At 34.9% G+C, this 20917-nt stretch overlaps 1 protein-coding gene across 1 annotated transcript; it reads right to left on the bottom strand.

The window, feature by feature from the left end:
- Positions 1–9298: 9298 nt before the first annotated feature.
- Positions 9299–20323, bottom strand: LOC145295875 (D-aminoacyl-tRNA deacylase 2-like). Its single transcript, XM_080141615.1, has 2 exons — positions 20151–20323; positions 9299–9721 (listed from the first exon to the last, which is right to left on the bottom strand). Exons 1-2 carry the CDS (start codon positions 20290–20292, stop codon positions 9327–9329), a joined length of 537 nt encoding a protein of 178 aa, XP_079997741.1. The 5' UTR covers positions 20293–20323; the 3' UTR covers positions 9299–9326.
- Between the last annotated feature and the right edge of the window lie 594 nt (positions 20324–20917).

Raw genomic sequence — 20917 nt, 5'->3', positions numbered from 1 at the left:
ATATTATTATTATTTTTTTTTTTTAAGTGTTTACAAAGTGCATGCGCGCGCTCATGCAGCCATTTTTTCTACGTAATGAAATCATTTTACGACTTAAATTTTTTTTCCAATTTTTTTAATTTAAAAATCTATCAAAAATTTTCTATTGGTTCGATTTTTAAGATATTTTCAGGTTTAATGTGAAATTTTATGCTCTTTCCATTAAACCGAATATAATATTCTAGACAAACGTTTTTTTTTTTTTAATCCCCCCCCCGCCATTTTTAAATGTTTATTAAAATTAAATAATTAATTTTCTCACCTAAGGTTTATATTTCACAAATTGAAGATAAAAGATCAATAAATATTTGTATTTAAGAATTCAGGTGATCAATAAATATATGTATTTAAGAATTCAGGTGATCGCTCATCCCCCTCTCAGTACAGGCCAATAAGTCTCCTGTGCGTCATGAGTAAGTTGCTGGAATCTGTGTTAAATACAGAAGTAATTAACCATCTCAACAAAAATAACCTTCTTAGTGACACTCAATATGGTTTCCGTTCTGCTAGATCTACAGCAGATGTGCTTACAGTTATATCTCATAGGATTAGTAAATCTCTCGATGGAGGCAACCTTTCTAGGGCAATTGCTCTTGACATATCTAAGGCCTTTAATAGGGTATTGCATAAAGGTTTACTTCATAAGATCTCTAGCTATGGTATTGCTGGAAATGTCTTCTCAATTATTAAATCATTTCTTTCTGATAGGTTCATAAGAGTAGTAGTTGAGGGGCAAAAATCAGAAGCTCACAGTATTAATGCCGGTGTCCCTCAGGGGTCCATCCTGGGCCCAACTCTTTTCCTGATCTACATTAATGATCTTCCAAATCACATCCTTACATCATTTGTAGACATTTATGCTGACGACACTACCATTTATGGTAGCACATCTAAGACAGTAAACGACCAAGTTCTTTCCAATTCTCTCTCCTCTGATCTTGAGCACGTAGTACAATGGGGTAAGTGGCTGGTTACTTTTAATGCATCTAAAACCAAGCTTCTCTCTTTACATCATCAACATTCTGATCCACATCTGGTATCAATTGAAATGAATGGCTCTCGTCTTCAGGAGGCCTCAAGTTTTGACAAGCTTCTTGGCTTGACCATTACTCCTGATCTTAAATGGAACACATACATCAAATCTGTTGCCAAGGCCGCTGGAAAAATGGTGGGATCTTTCTATCGATCCAGTAGATATCTCACTGCTGATGCTATTCTCTATCTATATAAGAGCCAGGTACGTCCAAGGATGGAATACTGTTGCCACATCTGGGCAGGAGCTGCTAGAAAGGACTTGTCCTGCCTTGATAGAGTTCAAAATAGACTTTGTAGCCTCATAGGAAATGTCCTTTTTTCTTCCTTGCAACCTCTATCTCACAGAAGAGATGTTGCGAGTTTGTCTTTGATGTATCGTTATTTTCATGGAAAGTGTTCAACTGAGCTTCAATCTATGGTCCCCCCTCGCCAAACTTTCACAAGAAACACTCGTCTAGCTGTAAACACTATCAATAATTTTCCACACTCTTTATCTGTGCCTAAACCTAAACGTAGATTCCATGAACAAAGCTTCTTTCTTAGAACTGCATGCCTGTAGAATTGTCTTCCGTTTTCCTGCTTTGCGGCTGACTACAATATGGTTGTCTTCAAGTCTAACGTAAATAAGTTCTTGATGAGCCGTTCCATATAAGTTATCAAATTTACCAAATTTTCATTACTAATGATTACTATATTGTCCAATTTCTACTGTACACTCTTTAACCCTTATCCTTGAGTGGCCTCTTGGCCTTGATAATGTGGTGATGCCTATGTAAAAAAAAAAACATAAAATAAAATAATCTAATTTAAAACAAAACCAAAAGTATAGTTATGTGTAAATTTACCTGTAAAGTCAAAAGTTTAAAACCTTAAAAAAACAAAAAACACGTTGATATTTTTATTTTTTTTTTACGTTAAACCTCACATTTTGAAAATATCGTCCTGTAAAAATTGGACACCTACATTAATTTTTTCTATTTCATTCAATGTAGCTGTTTTTTTGTTTTTTTAGATTTTTGAGAGAAAAAAATTCATTGCATAAAGAAGAAATAAAATACTTTAAATCAAAAACTCATATAATTCTTTAAGAGAATAAAAAAAAAATGGAAAATTTGTCGTAAAAAAAAAAGAAAGTAAAATTTGATGAGTGAAACATGATCATTTTTCAAATACGATAACCCATACTTGACTAATTTGATTGTTGACAGTAACCACATGTCAGAAATTCAAAGAGGAGATAAGACAGATATTAGCACTTCAAATATTTGTTTCTTTATATAGTTACTACCGGGAAATATATTTGATTTAATGTGTTGTTATTACGTTTTTGAAATAATTAATTATGGCGCTTTTCAGCCTCTGTATTTGTCGATTGGAAGAAACTCCACCCTGTGACCACATTATTATATTTGAAAATCGCGATCTTTTCGAATGATTGCTTATAAAAATTTTTTATTTAAAAAGTACATGAAATATAAATATGGACAAATTCTTATAAATGAAGAATGGAAGCACCGATTGATTAGTATTTTTTATAGGTAAGTGATTTTTTTTGGAATTTATTATAATTGGAGTAAGTTAAAATTCATTGAATTTCTTGAAATCTTTTTTAAAGAAAACCGATTTAAAAAAAATATTGCATATTTTTCTATTAAATCTTGTATTATTTTAAAATTTGGTCTTTGCTCCTTTTATTGAAAAAAAATTAGGGTTTAAATTACATTTTTCGAGTAGTTATAAGCCTTGAAAGATAGTGAGTTTAATTATTCAGATTTTTATCACTTATTTTTAATGGCGACATCTGACACTGCTACTGTAACACAATGGCGACCATTCTAGTTTGTGCTTTTAGAGGTTATCAAGGCTGCTGAAAACAAATCTGGCATTTAAACCCGTCGCAAATTTACTGTTTGCATGGTATTAGCCCCTAGACCCGGGAACTATTTTGCGCCATTTCACCGCCTTCGTTAACGCTTTCCTTACATGATGCGTTCGCACGTGTGTAGTAAAGTGACTTTTCTCATCACAGAGAAATCATTAGTGGACATTTGAAATGAGAAAGTTTTTAAAAAAATGTGGTTCATTTTTTTTTTTTTTGTTGTTACATAGTTTTTAATACTTTTTAATTGATCTAAAAGATTAAGTTGGTGCTTGTGCACTTTTACTACTACGCTATTTTTAAATAGTTTTTTCAGGTTAAATTCAAGCTTCATGATATCTTTTTTGTTTTGATAGGAATTATTTTGTCAAGATGGGAATTATATCTAACATGTTCGATGTTCTTTGTTGAAAGACAAGAAATGAGACAACCACAAAACAACAAACCCTACCTGTAAAATTCATAACAAACTTTATTGGTATACAAGATATTACTGCAAAATAGTGCGCCCATCTTGCGTACAACTTTGGAGCGAGTAGTTTGCTTCCATTAAGCGATAGTTTGATTACTTTTGCATCCTGCAATGTTGTCATAGTCTGCTGCAGGTAAAGGATGAAATTAGCCTTGTTCCATAGGAGCTCATGGCCCCCAAAAGTTGGTGCAATGCAGACAGGCTGCGTACCGAAGATGGAAAGTTGATAATAATAAGAAAAGTCTGTAATGTGGTTGAAGACATTCTATCTTATAAGTAAGCCTAATTCATTGGCCTTTACAAATGTTTTATACTTCATGCATGGCTGAGATCTGAAGTAAAGAAGGCACTAATGTTAGCGCCAAAGTCTCCTTATTAGAAAACATAATAAAAATGAGTCCGTCCTCTTTGCTGGTCTGGAAAGGACTGATAAATCTGAAAAGAAAATAGAAATTGGCACCAAAGGCACATGACATGTCTGATTAGATTCGACTAATCAAATCGATTGATACAATGGCAGTTAGGGCTTGTATTATGACTGAAAATTTTCTTACATATTGCCGAGAGCAAAAGGAAAAAGTAATGGTTAATCATTACTTTTTTTTTTATTATGACCATGAAATGTCAAATGGAGACAGGTAAGGAATATTCTGACAGAACTTGCTTGTTGCTTGAAGTAATATGTGTGTTTGAGAGTAAATAATATTATCAATTTAGTATGTGCATACTCTTGTCTACTGCTATAATTATCAACAACGATAATACAAGTGATATTAATTACAAATAAGAGTCAACCGAAAACCAACTGACTGATTAAAGTAAGACTTTATCCTTACAATTAGGACATAACCATTCTCCCTCAGTATCCCTTAGTTTGACCCCAACACAACTGAAGTGATACCACTTATACAAGAATTGCAACACACCTTAGGGGAATTTCTATCATTAGCAATGGAACAAACTGGACAGAAGAATGGACCACCCTCCTCCATAATTTCTGCTGAAGCAGATTCCTGTTCATCCCTAATTTGAAGGGGAACAAAATGTTTTAATGAATGTACATGCTTATATCCATCCTTCAAGACTGAGGTGGAGCGAGCCTTATTATCATTACCATTGAAAATTTTAATAACTTTACCCAGGCTCCATTGATGTCTAGGTGTATTAGGGGTTTTGATTAACACAATCTCACCCACTGAAAGTTTTGGAGAATTAACGTCCTTAATGTTGGTGTTAACTTCTCGCAACGATAAAAGGTAGTCGTTCCAAATATTCATGAATTTGTGAATGTATTCATCCCTCATTTGAAGTAAACGTATTAGACTAGTTCTATGAGGCGGATCAGGGTTAGTTCCTCTGATCCGTAGTTGTTAATAAACAAGCGGAGGTGATAACCTGTTTGCAAAAAATGGTTGGGGTCAAACCTCCATCCGAGGAAGGCATAAAAGTGAGTAGCCTATAATTTCTCCACATCAGAAAGGGTGTTTAGGAACCCAAAATAGTTAAATTTCTTCTTGCTCATTAACTTCCTTAAACACTGACAGTTCTAATAAGTCTCTCCCAAGCATCCTCTGCCCAGCAGAATTAAGAGTAATAGTCATGTGTTTGATAGAGGTAGACTTTAATGTTGTTTCAAATGGTCCAAGATGAAAATATCAGATAATAGGATGCCAGATGCTAAAAACAACTTAGCATTGTCTGAATAAACGTAAGTGGGAACGCCAAATGAATCGGTAAACCTAATAAAAGCCAGCAAGAATGATCTTGTGCTCGTGTCTGGCACTAATTCCATAGACATGGCACACAAACTCATATGCACATAAAAAGCAGAATTTTCATTATTACTTTTTACAAAAAAATGTCCAGTGAAATCTACTCCCACTTGCTTGATGGATGAAGTTTACTCGATGAGAGCGTAACTGAGACCCTGAAGGGGCCTTGTAGGGCAACGCATTAATTTTCTTGTATGTAACACAACTGTGTAAAACTTTTTTAACTGCTTGTGTCCCCTGAGGGATCCAGGATCCAGTCAACCTCAATTTGCTTAAGGTCGAACTGATCCCCATATGACAGCAAGCCAGGTGAGCTTTATTGATGACCAACTTGGTCAAATAATGGTCATCATTTATCAAGGCGCGAAGGCCACTTGAGGATAAGGATTAATGAATGTAAGGTAGTTGTGTAGGAATCGTTAATGATGTAAATTGGGTAGAATTTGATTATTTATGGAGACGGCTTAACAAGAATTTGTTTACATTGGATTTGTTTTATTTTGGAACATTATTTGCAGGAATGAAATAACATAACGTTTGTGTATTTAAGTGTTGGGAAAAAAGTCAGTTAAGTTTCATAAAGATTAATTCTTTTTAACAGACAACATACAATGTCTGAAAGTGTTTTGTAATTAATGAAACAAAATTGATCATAAAATAAATAAAAGCACTAAACATACAAAATGTTTATGGAGAACTTACACTCATCGTAATAGTCAGGCAAAGATATTATTTTAAATATGAGCTTAAGTATCTATATATTATTAGGTTGGTGAAAAAATAATGTCGTTTTTATATACATAGTTAACATAAAAAACAACATTATTTTTGCACCGATCTAATAATAGGATAGTGTGTGTTACTTATTTTGTGTGTCACGTTTATATCTTTTTGTGAATGCCATTTAATTATTATGACCTTCTATTTCTTGTAATAAATAATTTTACCAAGAATTCTTCATAAGTTTTGGTTTTGATTATAACTGAAGGAACTCAAGTTATATATATATATATATATATATATATATATATATATATACACATTTTTTTTTCATAAGTTTTGGTTTCGATTCAAGCTGATGCACCCAAGTCACATGGATATATTTTCTTTTATATCACAACTTTATACACCATAATAATATATGCAAAATCTGCATGAATTAAAAATATCATATTTAAGCATATTTTATAACCAGGTGTTCTTGCTAACTTAGATAAATACTTTTGCAGTTTTAACAAAAGAACTACAGTAACATCAGAGCGTCTTCATTTACGCTAAATATCCACAGAATGCCAACAAAAAAAATATATCCATGACTTGGATGCATCAGCTTGAATCGAAACCAAACAAAAACTTATGAAGAATTCTTAATAAAATTATTTATTACAAGAAATGGAAGGTCGTAACAATTAAATGACAGTCACTTGGAAGAAAAAAGATGTAAGCGTGACACACAAAATAACACACACGCTATCGTATTAACATATAGATGATGAAGATGAGAATATTAGTCAGAATAATCCAATGAAATTGATATTCTGTAATCATTTGTTGACTGACTTGTGTTTTTTTTTTTTTTTTTTTTTTTTTTTACACAGTGATCACCACTTATCAAGGCCCGGAAGCCACTCAGGGATAAGGGTTATTGCAAGTACATTACGTTAGTGAGGAGATTTGCTGATATGTTTACTTAAGGGGGCAGTTCATTAGGAATTTGTTAACATTGGACTTGAAGACAACCAAGTTGTAATCCGGAGGGAAGCAGGCAGACGGAACAGACTTCCACAGGCGTGCAGTTCTAAGAAAGAAGCTTTGTTCATGGAATCTGCGTTTTGATTTAGGCACAGATATAGAGTGGGGGAAATTTTTCACAGTGGATTCAGCTAGACGGGTGTTTTTCGTGAAAGATTGGCGAGGGGGGACCAGAGATTGGAGTTCAGATGAGCATCTGCCATGGAAATAACGATAAAACAAGGACAGGCTCGCAACGTCTCTTCTGTGGGAGAGAGGTTGCAGGGTAGAGAAAAGGGCATCCCCCACTAAGCCACGAAGTCTATTTTGTACTCTGTCAAGGCAGGATAGGCTGTTTTTAGCAGTCCCTGCCCAGATATGGCAACAGTATTCCATCCTTGGACGTACTTGGCTTTTATATAGATAGAGAATTGCATCCGTAGTGAGATATCTTCTGGAGCGGTAGAAGGATCCCACCATCTTTCCAACGACCTTGGCAACAGACTTGATGTACGTGTTCTATTTCAGATCAGGAGTAAAGGTCAAACCCAGAAGCTTGTCAAAACACGGGGCCTCACCCAGACGAGAGCCATCCATCACAATTGATACCAGATGGGGATCAGAGCGTTGATGATGTAAGGATAGGAGTTTGGTTTTGGATGCATTAAAGGTAACCAGCCACATCTTCCCCCACTGAACCACGCGCTCGAGATCAGAGGAGAGAGAATCAGAGAGAACTTTGTCATTTACAGCCTTTGATGTGTTGCCGTAGATGGTCGTGTCATCAGCATAGATGTCAACGAATGATTTAAGTATGTGTTTAGGGAGGTCATTGATGTAGATCAGGAAGAAAGTTGGGCCCAGGATTGACCCCTGAGGGACTCCAGCATTTATATTGCAGGCCTCCAATTTTTGTCCATCTACCACTACTCTTATGAGCCTATCGGAGAGAAATGATTTAATGATTGAGAAAACATTTCCAGTTATACCGTAGCTGGAAATCTTGTGAAGTAGACCCTTATGCCATACCTTGTCGAAGGCCTTTGATATGTCGAGAGCAATTGCCCTAGAAAGGAAGCCTTTGTCAAGAGATTCACTAATCCTGTGAGATATAACCGTCAGCACATCTGCGGTAGATCTTGCAGAGCGGAAACCATATTGTGTGTCACTAAGAAGGTTATTCCTGCTGAGGTGGTTGACTATTTCTCTATTTCATATGGATTCCAGCAATTTACTCATAACACACAGGAGACTTATAGGTCTGTATTGAGAAGGAGATGACTTATCACCTGAATTCTTAAATACAGGGCAAACTGATGAGGTCTTCCAGGGAGTCGGAAAGCACTTCTCCTTAAGGCAGCGCTTAAATAGTTTCGTAAGTATGGGAGCAAGTTCTGGTTGAAGCTTAAAAATATCAATAATTAGTAACAATGGATAATCATTTTTATTGAAATACGAGATACTACGTTTTAGACTTGTTAGTCCATTAAAAACAGGGAAAACTTATAGTTTTAGACTTAGAATTAGTGCTTTATGCCAAATTGACGATTGAAAAAAAAGTTATTTTTAGTTCTCTCCCACTGCAAAAACTTAGACACCAGGGTCAGAAAGTGGGATTGAGAAGTCTGCGCTCCAGAGGAGAGGCATTCCCCAGTAAGGACACTTCAGGCGATTAGCAATAAACTAACCCCTTCTCAAAGAGAGAAGGCAAGGCCTAGAAACAGAAGTTCAAGTGTAATGTGAACCGACATCTTGCCGCCCAACTCCTTACATAGTACCCCTGTAGCTTATGTCCCTGATAGTAGCCCTCTACATCAAAGTGGCAATGTGCCTTGTTTAAGGTGAAAATGTAATAAAAAAAAAAAGGAGGGTGGATCTCCTAGAACTCCACAGAACTAAACTTCCACCACAAAATCAATACGGACCGGATCATTAAAGGAATGGTCTAATCTCTGTTGATTTTGAGGCCCAGAATAAAAATCCCGAGATGATGCTCAGTTTTACATTAAATACTAATTCCTAACCCTAACAGCACATCAAATCGATACCATAATATTTAGTTTGCTGCACCATATCATAACAAAAGTCCAAACACTATTTCAGCCAAATCGGTGCTGTAGTTTTAGAGAAAACTTTTAAAGTAAATGTGGTATTGCGGTAACTAATCTTTATTAATCCCTAACTGTAGATCGAATATACCATAATAATTAGTTTGCTGCACCTTATAATAGCAAATGTCCTAAAAATTTTTTTTAAGTGCAATCAGTTCAATAGTTTCAGAAAAAAAAATGAAAGAAATATAATATAGATACCTGTGTGACCTGTTGGGTGACAATCACTATTTATTCAGAAATAAAAACAAAATGTATATCTGGTTGAATTAAAAAAATTTATTTGCTTATACAAATTCGATGAGATGTGTGAAAGGTCCATTTGTGACCATACTTAACACTTGTCGGTTTCCGTACGTGCCATTCTTTACGACGTGATTGTTCTCAATGTTTTTGTTGTTTTCCTTAACAGTGTTACGGCAAATGTTCGTAAAGCGTGTGTATAAGTGAAACCCTTCGTCTTTGGCAATGTTCTTGTGGTATTGCATGCACTTGCTTTTGATGTTCCCACCCAGGGTGGCTTGTGGAATGATCAGCACGTCGCCGGGAAGGTCAAGAATTGATACTAGTTTCCCATCTCCGTTTTCACTGAGACGAACATTCAAAACGGACCTGACCATCCGGTCGACAACCTCTTCGGTTGCACCTTTCATAAAACACACATAGACAATGAGTCCACGACCTGTAAGTAGACAAGAGAAATGAAACAGATGGCATTTTAATATTTATATAACTACTAGCCTGGGTGTTTGTAGGTGTGTGTTTAGCAAAAAAAAAAAAAAAAAAAGTTGTAGTAGGCTGCTGGCAGGCAGGCTCAAACCCGTGACGTGAAGACGGAAAAGGAAGTAAATGTGTGTGTAAGGCTGTTGGTTGAGCAAAAGAAAAAAAAAAGGAAAATTGTGAGTGAAAAAAAAAAAAAAGGAAAATTGTGAGTGAAAAAAAAAAAAAAGGAAAATTGCAAGTGAAAAAAAAAAAAAGGAAAATTGTGAGTGAAAAAAAAAAGGCAGGTAGGCTGAAACCGGAGGAAAAGAAAGTAAAAAAAAAAAAAAAATGTGATGTGTTAGCTGTTGCGCCCATCACCAAACCGAAAGTGACATAGGTTTAAATTAAGGCTAGACAATCGAAAAGAGGCAATGACTTTCAAAAATATCGGCAAAAAAAAGCGACCCATCCCTGTAGAAAAGTGTCCAGTTAAGGGTGAAGGAATTAATATTTTTGGCTAATTTTTCGATATTTATCGTCTAAAAGGTAGAGTTTCAAGATGATACTGATCTTGTGAAAATCCGTCACCTTATCAAAAGTTTTTGCAAGAAATACAAATATACATTCACACATACATTTAAACAGACAGGTGAGATTTATATGATAGATGGTTGATATGCCACCATTAAATATTAAAAATTCTTAAATCCGTTTAAATTAGTACTAAACTAGCAGGGTAATCCAACGTTGCCTGGGATTGAATGATGATTAACCATAGTTTCACACTCCCATATATTTACTGTCATTTAAATCACCTAGTTTTCAATCAAATCGATTGATTGGCTGCTCTAATTGGGGACAAATCACAATGCACCTGGAGGAAGCTTCACATGTCTCTTGTAGTGACTAAATTCACAATATATTGTAGTTTACATTGCACTGTAGAGAACTTTCTGTTGATTTTATAAAATTATTTTATATATAATGGCTAGCATTCAAATTTAAAATGCAAAAGTCAAGTATCATGCTTCAATTGTGCTCTAAACAGAAACATTAATTTTGAATGTGCCCCTGTCATATCAAAGAACCTAGTGTTGATTTTATATATTGGACCTATATATATATATATATATATATATATATATATATATATATATATATATATATATATATATATAAAACAAAAGGCAGGTGACTCCTCAATGCTTAGGTAAATGAAACAATTAAATACAACAGAATCACTAATAATAAAAAACAAATTAAAAATAATACATATATTTAAAAGCAATAAAGTCGTACATAAAAATTTGACGGGGTATTGTAGCTTGGTGGTAAAACCTCAGGCTGCCGATTGGGCAGTTATGAGCTCGATCCTTGTTAAAAGTCTAGCCATGCTGACGACAGGTGATCCCAGAAACATGTTCATGGATAACTTTTGTGCATGTAAAAAATTATTATATATATATATATATATATATATATATATATATATATATATATATATATATAGGAGGCTTGTTGTCACATCTTAAAAGATATTTCTTAGGTAAATTAAAATTATTTGAAAACCAGAAAATGCCAAGGAAAATTTTTTATTAAATGATAAAATTTTTTTCTTTTTGTTTGAGACTTTCGGTGTTGACACACATCCTTATTAAAGAAAACTTTTGCTTTTTTTAGTGTTGTTTGTTTCCATTGTTTTTTCTTCATTTTAGATGTTAGAGTCCTTGGAGATTAAATCTGTGTGGCGTGATGAAAGAAACGTCTGTTCTTGTATGGCATTTTCTGGTTTTTAGATAATTTTAATTTACCTAAGCAATGTCTTCGAAGATGTGACAACAAGCCTCCTATTTCAAATTTGCCCCAACCAGTGTAATGTGCACATTGATTCAGACTGACTGCCATCGTCAATAAAAACAGACCTGTTTTTATTCATTCCATGCAGATTTAATCTGCAAGGAATTTAACATCTAAAATGAAGAAGGAGGGAAAAAAACGGAGAAAAAAAACAACGCTAAAAGTAATAGCCTTCTTTAATAAGGGTTGTGTCAACACTGAAAATCTCATTTAATAAAAAATTTTCCTTGGTATTTTCTGGTTTTCAAATAATTTTAATGAAGTTTTCAAAGCCAAAATAACAAGGAAAAACATTTTGCATCATATATATTTTTCAAGAATGTTACAATTGTTGCAATACCATTCAAACAATTTTAAACTTTACATTGTTCAAAAATATTCCCAATTAGCATCTCATCAGACAGTTTTGAAAACTTTATATAGAAACTGATAATCATGAAGCTTAATATCTGAGTCAATTTACTTGGCTTAACTTTTATTGGTATATGTACATTGCCATTGGTTGATATAGTTTAACCTATCAAATTTTTGGAGAAAAAAATATTTAAGAATTTTAATCTTTATATATATATATATATATATATATATATATGTATGGATAAAAAATCAATACAAAAAATATATAAATGTTTATACCTTTTCTGTATTTATTTTCTGTGTTGACATATAGGAATACAAAAAGTCTTGAAAAAAAAAAAAAAAAAAATGTTTCTTTCAAAAGCACATATTTTTTGACCGATCCTTTGGTCTTCTTCAGTATGAACGATCATTATATATGTATATATATATATATATATATATATAGCATGTTAGGTCAGAGTTGGATGTATTCTCCTTGATTTGAGTACCTTCTGTAAGAGAGCTTATGCAAAAATAAAGTGTACTAACCACAGAAAAAACAGTAAGCCAAAAAATAATCTTGTTTAACCCTCCAATTATCAAACATTGGATGTGCTATCTTAAAACTAATAGACAAAAATTTCAACACAAATAATTCACTACACAAAATGTTTGATAGAAAATCAATGATGATATACTTTTCATACTTTTTCACCCATCTATAGTGCACTCTATTTAAAGAAGCTGAATTCTTTACAATAAACTGATTTCATGTCTATTGTTTAATCTTGTTGCCGTGAGGGGAAGGAGGAGGTAATAAACGGACAACCCTAAACTGTCGGTTGTGATTTGCACCAACCAGACACTGACATTAATGACAGATTGAAAGATATACTTTTCATGCACTAAGAACATGAGTCATGTAATAAACACACACAACCAAAATTCATTAAACAAAACAGAAACAATCGATGATAATACTATAAAATCTGTGCAACTGCCATATCCACGCTGATGCAGATAGAGCCTTGTCTTCATGTCTTTTTATTTATACATTTCCTCTTGTCTAATAGGGAAAAGTTCAAAATCATTGGCTAATGTAGAGGTTAAGTTAGCAATGAAACCTCAGCATCAGACCTCAATAGAAACTACATGATTTTTCCAGTCATGGATCTTCATATTTTTCCAACCTGCCCTTTTTAATTAATTCAAATAGTTTTTATTTATGGTTATTGTTGTCCTGAACTAATTAATTCAATCTATTTTGTGTTTGAGATTGTGCAAATTTGTAAGAAAAATTAAAATGACATCAGATTTTCAAAGGCGGTGGATTGCTGGTGTCTGTATGATAGTTGTTACTATAACAAAAATGGTGACTGTATCAAGAAGTGTCTCGAAGGTGATGACAGCCTATGAACAAGAAGGTAAAACATCCTTCTCTCTAAACAAAATTCTGCAAGAAAGCCGAAGCTGTCTGAAAGAGATTGTCCAGCCATTGTAAGGATCATGAAAAAAGAGCACAAAACCAAAAACCAAGGCACTCCAAATTACAGTAGAGTTTTAAAAATCATCTGCGTAATTCCATTTTAACAAAAATTGTTTGCCAAGAGCTTCACAAGTTTGGATTTCATTAAAAAGCTATCCTCAGAAAACCCCCTGCTTTAAGGTGTTTCCATTATTTTGTTTAAACCTGATATATTAAATGCATTTAAAACCAGTTTAGATGAGTAGCTAGATTTCAAAAGAACTCACAGCCGAAAAATACATATATAATGTTTGTATGAATAAAGAAAATTATACAATAATACAGTTTTTGTTTTTTTTTAAATTCCATTTTCACCCCAAACAAGGCACAGTGCCACTTTGATGTAGAAGGTTACTATCAGGGACATAAGTTGCAGTGATACTATGTAGGGAGTTGAACAGCAAGATGTCTGTTCACCTTACACTAGAACTTCTGAACGTCAGTACAGGCGGGAAAGCAGGAACCTGGAAGGGAGTTCCAAAGCCTAGCCGTTCTGAGGAAGAAACTATTGGAGTAAAAGGCTTTCTTACATCTACAAATCTCTACTTTGTAGGGATGGGATTTTGCTGTTTGTCAGGAGGGGGGTACAAGGACTTGTAAGCTCTACTTGTTATCAAACATTATTTTATAAACACTGGTTTCATTTGAGTAACACCTAAGAAAGCACAGTAATACAATCATATAATCTTCTATTATATAAAGGAGAATCATCTATGTGTGTTTGTATATCTGCTAAAACTTTTGTCATCCACATTGAAGTGGTACCATTAAAAAGAAAAATCTCTTGAACACATAATATATAGAAAAGTGGTACTGTTAAAAAGAAAAATCTCTTGGACACATAATATCGAAAAATTAGAAAACATTACCGATTATTTCATGTAGAAATGTTGTTTTGTTTGAAAGGGGGTCAGGTAAAACCTTGTTTCTTTATTGCACATGGGTGAGTGATCGATTTGTTGTTTCATTTTAAAAAGCTAAATTTTTAAGGTTATAACATGTATCGTTGTGGTCTAATTGATAACATGTTTGCTTACAAACTTAAATTATGCAAGTTTGTGCCCGGCACGCTGCTTTTTTTCTCTTTCTCCTATCTTTTAGTTCTCAACTTTCTTACATACATCCACCACGCGATATTTTTTTTCTTTTAATAACATAAGATGGCACCCAAGTCTTGTTTTTCATTTAACCATATTTTATGACCGGGCAATGCTGCACCCCTCTTGCTAATTTATATATATATATCTTTTTATCTTAGCCAGAAAGTGAAAAAGTCTTATTAAAAGAAAAAAGAGCAATATGAAGAGAAAATAAGTATAAAAAAACAGTCAAAATATAAATAAGATTATAGTCCAACTTTTTAAACACACCAACACTAAATCGTTTTTTTTTTTTTGTACTATAGTTTATACAATTATTGTAATCCTTTTTACTAATGACTTCCTTTCATTTGTAATTTTTTACATTATCACACAACAGCTGCATTGTTTCTTCCTCTTTTTTGCCATGTTTCAGTAACATTCAACTCTGCCACCACGCTATCAAAAGAAAAAACTACTGAGATTCCTATTTTATTAATTCCATTACACCTCAACTTGATTCTTGCAGCATATTTTTTCGGTGCTTGTTAAGGTAGAGTCGACAGATCACATTTTTTTAATATGGTTTTTAAGCAAAAACAACAGTACTTACTTAATTGCCATGTAGAAAATAGTAATATATCCAAAAATTACAAAAATTTATCGAATAGAACAACTGCTATTGTGTTTCTATCGCCTAAAACTATAAGAAAATGTTACTCACCGTCAATGGCCTCTGGTTTGAGGAAACAGATGCAAAAGTGCATTCCCCTTTCTGATTGTTTTTTATATTTTTTTAAAAAAATTTTATTATTATTTTTAAAAAATTTTCTTCCTTTGAAGATTTTAACGCTGGGTATGGGGCAGCCAAACCAGCTACCAACATTGCCCTGCTTTTTATTGAAACTGGCCGAGAGCTCTTTTTAGTATCCTCGTTAAGTGCAATTGTCTGGATCTCTTTTGCACTTGGTTCACCAGGAATATCAGTTAAGTAGAACTTAAGTTTTTTCTTCATAAGCCCTGTAGCACCTATAATAACTGGTATGATTGATATCTTCCTAAGATTCCAGTTTCTTTCCATATCATACATGATACCTTGATATTTGGTCTGTTTCTACCTTTCAGCTCTGTTCAGACCTCCATCATTAGGGACACTCACTTCAACCAAGGTTGCAACTCTCTCTGACTTATTCCATATAACTATGTCAGGTTTCATAGCAACATTTTCAAGGTAGGTGGCTGTAGGGATTACATAGTCGTAATGTATGGTATACAAGTCATTTTCAACTGTTCTTTCAGGTGATGTTCTCAGGACTTGATGGTACATTGGATGTTTAATTTTTTACAGATGTTCCAGTGGAGGTACTTACATGCTCCATCATGTCTCGCTGTGTAGTAGCCGTCCTCCAAAAGAACCTTGCAACTTGATACCAGATGACTCACACTTTCCAATTCCGTGTGGCAGAATCTGCATTTATTGTCATTACTGATACCTGCCATCTTGTTGAATGCATTTGTCATCAATCCCTGGTCTTGAGCAGCCATTATAACCTTTTCCTGATCGTGATAGAGGGCTCTCCTCTTGAGCCATTACAAGGAATGTTCTTTGTCTATGTATTCCTGGGAGAGTTCCCCCAGAAAATACTTTGCATGCTGATATTGGTCCCACTCTTCAAGGTTCCTCTTTTGGAAGGTAATGGGTAATCATGTGACCTTGGATCATGTTATAAAATGGCTTATTGTTCACAAACTTATGACCCCACGCCTTTCTCTTTACATTTGGTTCCTACCATCAGGGTAGTTATTCTTTTCTAACAATTTAATTTGTGGTATTTACTAACATTTATGGGACTTCAAGTACTAATACCTTAGGTCGCAACCAACGTAATCTGTTGCAAGACATACCCGTACAAAAGCACCAAGCTCCTATCTTTACATCATCAACGCTCTAATCCCCATCTGGCATTAATTGAAATGGATGACTCTCATCTAGGGGAGGCCCCATGTATTGATAAGCTTCTGGGTTTGACCTTTACTCTTGATCTGAAATGGAACACGTACATCAAGTCTGTTGCCAAGGTCGCTGGGAAAATGGTGCGATCCTTCTACCGCTCTAGAAGATATCTCACTACTGATGCAATTCTCTATCTATATAAAAGCCAAATACATCCAAGGATGGAATACTGCTGCCACATCTGGGTAGGAGCTGCAAAAAACAGCCTATCCTGCCTTGACAGAGTACAAAATAGACTCCGTGGCTTAGTGGGGGATGCCCTTTTCTCTTCCCTGCAGCCTCTCTCCCACAGAAGAGATGTTGCGAGCCTATCGTTGTTTTATCATTATTTCCATGGCAAATGCTCGTCTGAGCTTCAATCTCTGGTCCCCCCTCGCCAATCTTTCACGATAAACACCCGTCTAGCTGAAACCACTGTCAAAAGTTTTCCCCACTCTTTGTCTGTGCCTAAATCAAAACGTAGATTCCATGAACAAAGCTTTTTTCTTAGAACTGCACACCTGTGGAACTCTCTACCTCTTGCCTGTTTCCCACCTGACTTCAACTTGGATGTCTTCAAGTCCAACATAAACAAATTCCTGACGAACCGCCCCTTAAGTAATGACACTTTATCAAATCTCCAATACCAACAAATACTACAACACTATCCCATTGATTACTGTACACGCAATAACCCTTATCCCCGAGTGGCTTCTGAGCCTTGTAAAAAAAAAGAAAAAAAGAAAAAGGTAAGACGATTTTCTTTTTCTCTCTCTGCCAATTGCCATCAATGTGTCTAGAATAATTCCTTAAATTTAGACCTAAGTCCTTTGATCATACTTTTGTAGCATCCTAGCAAAGATCCGCAACAAAACAAAATGCCGCCATTAAACAAGCGAAAGGGGAGATAAGTATTCCCTTGTTTTCGCAATCTTCAAGGTGTTTACATCTAGGGAAATGCAATTTTTCCCCATTTTCCGTAAAAATAACTTTGAACTATAAATAATTTTTCTACTTGATGAATTTTCACATTTTTTGGATATATTATTATTTTCGATGTGACAAGTATTGTTGTTTTTGTTTAAAACCACATATTAAAAAAAAAAAAAATCGATCTGTCGATTCTTTCTTACCAAATACCATTTTTTTTTCTTTTGATTTCATACACAATAATAGATTTGTACTCGAAATGCTTCCTCATTAAATAACATTAAAAAGTAAATAAACCTAAAACCATTTTATCGCCTATACATTTTTTTAATCGCATTATGCTGTCTAACGTCGATCGATATGATGACGCAAGCAAATTACATTTGGGTTGTTATTTTGATTAATTATTGTCGACAATGTATTTTGTTATTACTTGTTCAGAACGCGAATGAAAGTCGATATGTTAATTTCAATTAAAACCAATAATATCTACATTTTGGCATGTCGAAATTACTAAAATATTCGAACATTGTGGAAAATGAAAGTGCTAGTGCACTTACTGATCTGTGCTATTTTTTAAATCGTATTTCCAAGTTTAATTAAAGTTTTATTATATGTTTTTTTTTTAATTCAATTGTAAGGTTAAAGTATAGAAGAGGTATATAACACCCTCCCCATGTTAAGAATGGCTTTTTAAATAATAACATTATTTCAGCACGGATCAATAAGTGCACTAGTACCGAAACTAGTTTTCGAAAAAATTGCAATACTTAAATAATAAACAGAATTCCAAACTATGGGTTACTTCCCTTGTTCAAGTTACAAGAGGTCCACAGTATTAATGCTGGAGTTCCTCAGGGGTCCATACTGGGTCCAACTCTCTTCCTGATCTACATTAATGATCTCCCAAAACACATACTAAAATCTTTCGTTGACATCTATGCTGATGACACGACCATCTATGGCAACACATCAAAGGCCGTAAATGATGATGTTCTCTCTGATTCTCTCTCCTCTGATCTTGAGCATGTGGTACAGTGGGGAAAGAGGTGGCTGGTTACCTTTAATGCATCTCAGACCAAACTCCTATCTCTACATCATAAACGCTCTGATCCCCATCTGGCATTAATTGAAATGGATGGCTCTCATCTAAGGGAGGCCCCAGGCTTTGATAAGCTCCTGGGTTTGACCTTTACACCTGACCTGAAATGGAACACGTACATCAAGTCTGTGGCCAAGGTCGCTGGGAAAATGGTGGGATCCTTCTACCACTCCAGAAGATATCTCACTAATGATGCAATTCTCTATCTATATAAAAGCCAAGTACGTCCAAAGATGGAGTATTGCTGCCACATCTGGGCGGGGGCTGCTAAAAACAGCCTATCCTGCCTTGACAGAGTACAAAATAGACTCCATAGCTTGGTGGGGATGCCCTTTTCTCTACCCTGCAACCTCTTTCCCACAGAAGAGACGTAGCGAGCCTGTCATTGTTCTATCGTTATTTCCATGGCAGGTGCTCGTCTGAGCTCCATTCCCTGGTACCCCCTCGCCAATCTTTCTCAAAAAACACACAACTAGCTGAAACCACCGTCAATAATTTTCCCCACTCCCTATCTGTGCCTAAATCAAAACGTAGATACCATGAACAAAGCTTTTTTCTTAGAACTGCACGCCTGTGGAACTCTGTTCCGCTTGCCTGTTTCCCTCCCGACTTCAACCTGGATGTCTTCAAGTCCAACACAAACAAATTCCTGATAAACCGCCCCCCCCAAGTAATGACACCTTACCAATTCTCCAATACTATTACTACACTATCCCTTTGATTACTGTACACACAATAACCCTTATCCCTGAGTGGCCATTGGGCCTTGATAAGTGGTGAACTCCATGTAAAAAAAAACAAAAAAAAAACATTTCAAAAATAATGACAGATCAATGGATCGTGAAAGTACATGTTTATGTAATAATGCAGTAATATGTTGCTACTTGCGACATGACAATTAAGAAGATAACATTTGTTTTTTTTTGTTTTTTTTTGAAACAGACATAAAAACAAATGAGATAATTTTGTTTTTTAACGGAATTCAATTTTACGGTTTTCGATTTTCGTTCTTATTTCTAACATGCACTTTATTAATTTGCTTGAAATAACACCAACTTTGAAAGCGATCTGTCATTAACGTATCTGGTGGGCGCAGATCACAGCCAACAGCTTAGGGCTGTTTATTACTCCCCACACTGCAACAATGCAACATGGGTAGACATGAAATCGGTTTATGATAATAATAAAAAAAATCCAGCTTCCTTAAATAGAGTGCACTCTAGATTGGTGAAAAAGTTGTAATCGGATCTGTCAGCATTTCTCGGTAGAGTCATTTCAGGTGACAGGCAACAAACCAATCTTTCCCCTGACGAATGGGATAATGCCTGGGAAGACGGCCTCCTTGGGTTGGAAAAAAAAATCATTTCGTTGTATTTAGATTGATATCACATCGGTCCTCAGCTTGCAAAGCCACGAAGACCGCCTTTTTACATAAGTGCCTTGTATTAAATGGTCACCCACCTACGCCAATATTAGGAGGATTTAAAAAGAAATCAAATAATAGGAGAGAACAAAAGATTGCTATCTCGTTTTTTTTTTTTTTTTCATATTATTATTAATATTGAAAGTTGAAGATATAAATACCGATTTCAACATATTCAGCTTCTTGTCCTTCGTTAGTTGGCGGTTCCACTTGAACTTTAGCCGAAAAACATTGTTGCAGTACAACACGAGCCTTTGGTCCTCCAACTGACGGAGAATCTGATTTACACTTTTCAGAAGCCATGACGATTTCTTCCGGTGTCAACAAAAAATGTAACCGGTGTCTTGGAAGAAACTGTCTCCTTCAAGTGTACGTCCGTTCCACAGCGGTAAGATGTGGCACAAGGTAGGTAGGAAAATGGAGCAAAGCTACCACCTCCCCATCGCTAGGAGACACGTTGGTTGAGTATAAAAATAGAGATGCTTCAGTAAATCAATAATATCCCCGAAGAAGTGGGTAATTATTGGGAGGATGGCTTCTTAGGGGCAGCAGACTTAATCTTAACCTCATTCCGACAAAAGGGCAAAGGAAAGGATAGAGCAGTTTCTAGGTTGTTGGAATGATTGCCATAATCATAGTGAACCTTTGTTGGCTGTTGTCTCCCACGTCACTGATGTAACACAAGGCCGGAAGGTAGAACTCCTCCCCCTGTATGTAACACGATGTAACTGTAATTTAATTTAATATTATCATCCTAACGTTTTTACCATTTGAAAGAAGAAGCTTCAAATAAACTGCTAATATTAAAAAATTTTTTTTTCTGCATACAAAAATAATGAAAATGCGAGAGAAAAAAATCGTGTTTACATTATCGACGCTTTAAAACAACGTTCCTATCTAGTGACGTTTTTTAAGCCGTAGATATACC

Source organism: Euprymna scolopes, chromosome 16, assembly GCF_053919585.1.
Source record: "Euprymna scolopes isolate OS-2025 chromosome 16, ASM5391958v1, whole genome shotgun sequence".
Lineage (NCBI taxonomy): Eukaryota > Metazoa > Mollusca > Cephalopoda > Sepiida > Sepiolidae > Euprymna > Euprymna scolopes.
Note: the sequence above shows the minus strand (reverse complement) of the source record. Positions and strands in the feature narration are given on the sequence as shown.

Excerpts from the sequence above, each read along its gene's own strand:
- LOC145295875 (XM_080141615.1), bottom strand. The coding sequence starts at position 20,292 with ATGGCTTCTGAAAAGTGTAAATCAGATTCTCCGTCAGTTGGAGGACCA. Across the intron at positions 9,722-20,150 it reads AGCTGAATATGTTGAAATCG|GTCGTGGACTCATTGTCTAT; the intron begins GTATTTATATCT and ends GTCTACTTACAG.